The sequence below is a fragment of the Exserohilum turcica genome, assembly GCF_000359705.1.
Source record: "Exserohilum turcica Et28A unplaced genomic scaffold SETTUscaffold_19, whole genome shotgun sequence".
Taxonomy (NCBI): Eukaryota; Fungi; Ascomycota; class Dothideomycetes; order Pleosporales; family Pleosporaceae; genus Exserohilum; species Exserohilum turcicum.
Genome location: NW_007360014.1, coordinates 503,421 through 506,325, shown reverse-complemented (window position 1 = coordinate 506,325; position 2,905 = coordinate 503,421). Strand labels below are relative to the sequence as shown.

Here is a 2,905-nt window from a genome sequence, read left to right as displayed (position 1 = left end):
ATATGCCTCTGAGTGATCCTACGACCGAAACAGATCCGACCTGCCTTTCCTGCGCCGTTACAGAAGAGAGATTTCTAGCGCTTTCTACTAACTTAAACTAGGGCACTATTACCTAAGGGACTACCTATATAAGAGAGGGAAAGTAGATTCTAATAGTTGCCCCTGCAACTATAGGTCTATACAAGACCTACCTTATATTTTATTTAGATGTAATCTATATAGAGAGGAAAGGAAAGGACTAAAAGAAGCCTGTAAAGGCGATCTATTACTACCTATCCTCCTTAAACAAAAGAGGGTATAGAAGCAACTATTACCTTTATTCAAGAAATAAAGGCTAGAACATAAGCCTGGTATAAGGGAAACACAGAAAACGAGGAGTAATACCTGTAATAGGTAGCTATACACCTCCCCCACCCTATCCCACCCCCTACCTACTAACTAATAGGCTACGAGCCTTACCTTTATCTAGTTAAAACCCCTCCTAAATATTGTAGCTAGAAATAACTTACTTAGATACTTATAGGCCTAAAAACCCTACACATCTTATATAGCCTTTTAGGCTGAAAAAGGACGTTAAACTAGAATAATAATAATAATAATAATAATAATAATAATAATAGTATAGGTCTGCTAGAGTCTATATGGACACATGCCGCGGAGGATTCAGCCGCGTAAACTTTTTAGTCCGTGTACCCTTGTCTGCATTGCATCTGCATCTGCATCTTACGCCGCGGGCTCTCCGCAATCAATCACAATTTTCCTCAATGACATACTAGAGGGAGACACGGCCCTAATCCGGCTTAGTGCGTGGTTCCCCAACAACATTCACAACGCAGTACCTGAACCACAACACAACTCAATCCTAACCAACGTACTCACACCATCAACACAGCTTCTCAGGCTATACTCGACATGTTCCTCAGCAACAACTTGCACACCCGATTCCCATTCCGTCGGTCTCGCCGTCTCCCGATGCGCTCGCCTCATCTCACCCCGCGCCACATGCATGCTCCTGCCGCATACGTCCTAGCCCGCCAAAGCGCCGACCAGTGCTCGCTTTATCACCACCGAATCACGTTGCGCGGTGAGCACAGGTGAGAGCTTGCTCGCGATATCGGGGATTCCGTATTCATGGGAGGTTTGCGGTTCCTGCAGCGACTGACATGGTGGTTGTGCGCCAGTATACTCATGGCATAGTCTTGTATCCGGTGGCCGGGTCGAACGGAATAGAGCCTCTTGGGTACAGATATATAAGGCCGTTGGGCCTTGGATGTTGCTTGTTGTAGCTTGTTACGCTGCTCTTACGCCTCCTTTGAGTGTGTGTGTGCATTTTCTTGTTGGAGCGCTGATTGATTCTTCGTCCTCAATATGCGGTTTCAACTTCGCGCGGCGCTGATTGCGGCGCTGGGTCTTGCGTCGTCGGCGGATGCGCTCAAGATTCTCATGGGCAATGACGACGGGTTTGGCAGTGGGAATCTGAGAGAGCTGTACAAGTTACTCGTTGGCGCGGGTCATGAAGGTGAGCTTTTGGTTTGTTGGGCATTGGCACCAATACGTGTATACTGATGCGTGCAGTACTCATCGTTGCGCCCGCTCAGCAGCAGTCTGGCAAGGGTACTACGGTCATTTGGTCAGAATCAGCAAACCTGACCAAGCCGTCTCAGTACGACATTGTACCGGCGGGTTCGCCGTCTGTTGGCCGCGATCCTTCGGACAAAAACATATGGTACTACGACGGCACACCTGCAGCGTGTACCTTCGTGGCGCTCGACTATGTGCTTCCCCGGTATTACCCCGAGTGGAAGCAGACGGCGGATCTGTTCATTGCCGGGCCGAACTACGGTACCAACCTCGGCCCCTTCGTCATGGCATTGAGTGGCACTGTGGGTGCGACTTTTGCAGCTATCTCGCGTTCAATTCCTGGAATTGCGACTAGCGCGAGCAACAAGGCTGTGCCTTACTTCAACGTGACGGGCCCCTCACATCCCGCTGCCGTTGCGGCCAAGGTCACATTCGAAGTTGTGAACGAGTTCATCAAGAACACCCCGAAAGACCAGAAAGTGCTTCCTCTTGGCTACGGCGTCAACGTTAACATTCCTGATCTTGTCAATGGCACCATGCCTCCGGTTGTCAAGACCAGGCTGACGGGCAACGCAAACACTGATGTCGCCGTGTACGACGAGACGACCGGGCTGTTCGACTGGGACAATGTTGATCCTCTGGCCGCCGGTATCAACGCTCAGTACAATGGCGATACCAGTCTCCCCGACGAGACTTGGGCTGTTGCTGGTGGTGCCATTGCCGTCAGCGCATTCACCATGGACTGGTCTGCGCCAGACATTGGATACACGGATGCCGTTTATGCAAAGGTCGACGGCTTGCTGAGCGAGAGCTCAACCGTCAACAAGTCTGGGTACAGCAAGAGGATGGTCGAGGAGCGCATGCGCAAGAGGGGCGTTATGCTGACCGGACGAGACGGTGGCGCATAGACGAAGACAACGACGAACACGTTGTTCCTACGTACATTACGAAAAAGCAAGATACCTTATATAACGCTACATTAATTCTACGAACAGCAATCTTTCCGAGTTGCGAGCGGAAGACCCACACAAGTCTGTCGCCTGTCCACCATATGAATCACGTCAAACGTCTCAAACCCCCCGTGTCACTTACCACTTTGCCGGAACTCCTGCAAACAGCTCGCACATGACTTTATGAACCCAGCCATTTTTTTCCGCCCATTCAAGCCACTGCTAAAGCGCTCGCTCTCTCTCGCATGGAGTTAAGCTTTCCTGCCAAGCTCATGCATTGCGCGCATGTCCCCCGTCCACCCCGCTCCATCTTCTGACACACGTGAACGGTTTCACAACCCAGCAACGGAAGAAGACCCCGTCGTCCATCATCC

The 2,905-nt window shown here is 50.6% G+C and overlaps 1 protein-coding gene across 1 annotated transcript; it reads left to right on the top strand.

Moving 5' to 3' along the window:
• Positions 1-1,296: 1,296 nt before the first annotated feature.
• Positions 1,297-2,623, top strand: SETTUDRAFT_169046 (uncharacterized protein). The gene is made up of 2 exons (XM_008026643.1): positions 1,297-1,519; positions 1,576-2,623. Exons 1-2 carry the CDS (start codon positions 1,369-1,371, stop codon positions 2,487-2,489), a joined length of 1,065 nt encoding a protein of 354 aa, XP_008024834.1. The 5' UTR covers positions 1,297-1,368; the 3' UTR covers positions 2,490-2,623.
• The last annotated feature ends 282 nt before the right edge of the window (positions 2,624-2,905 follow it).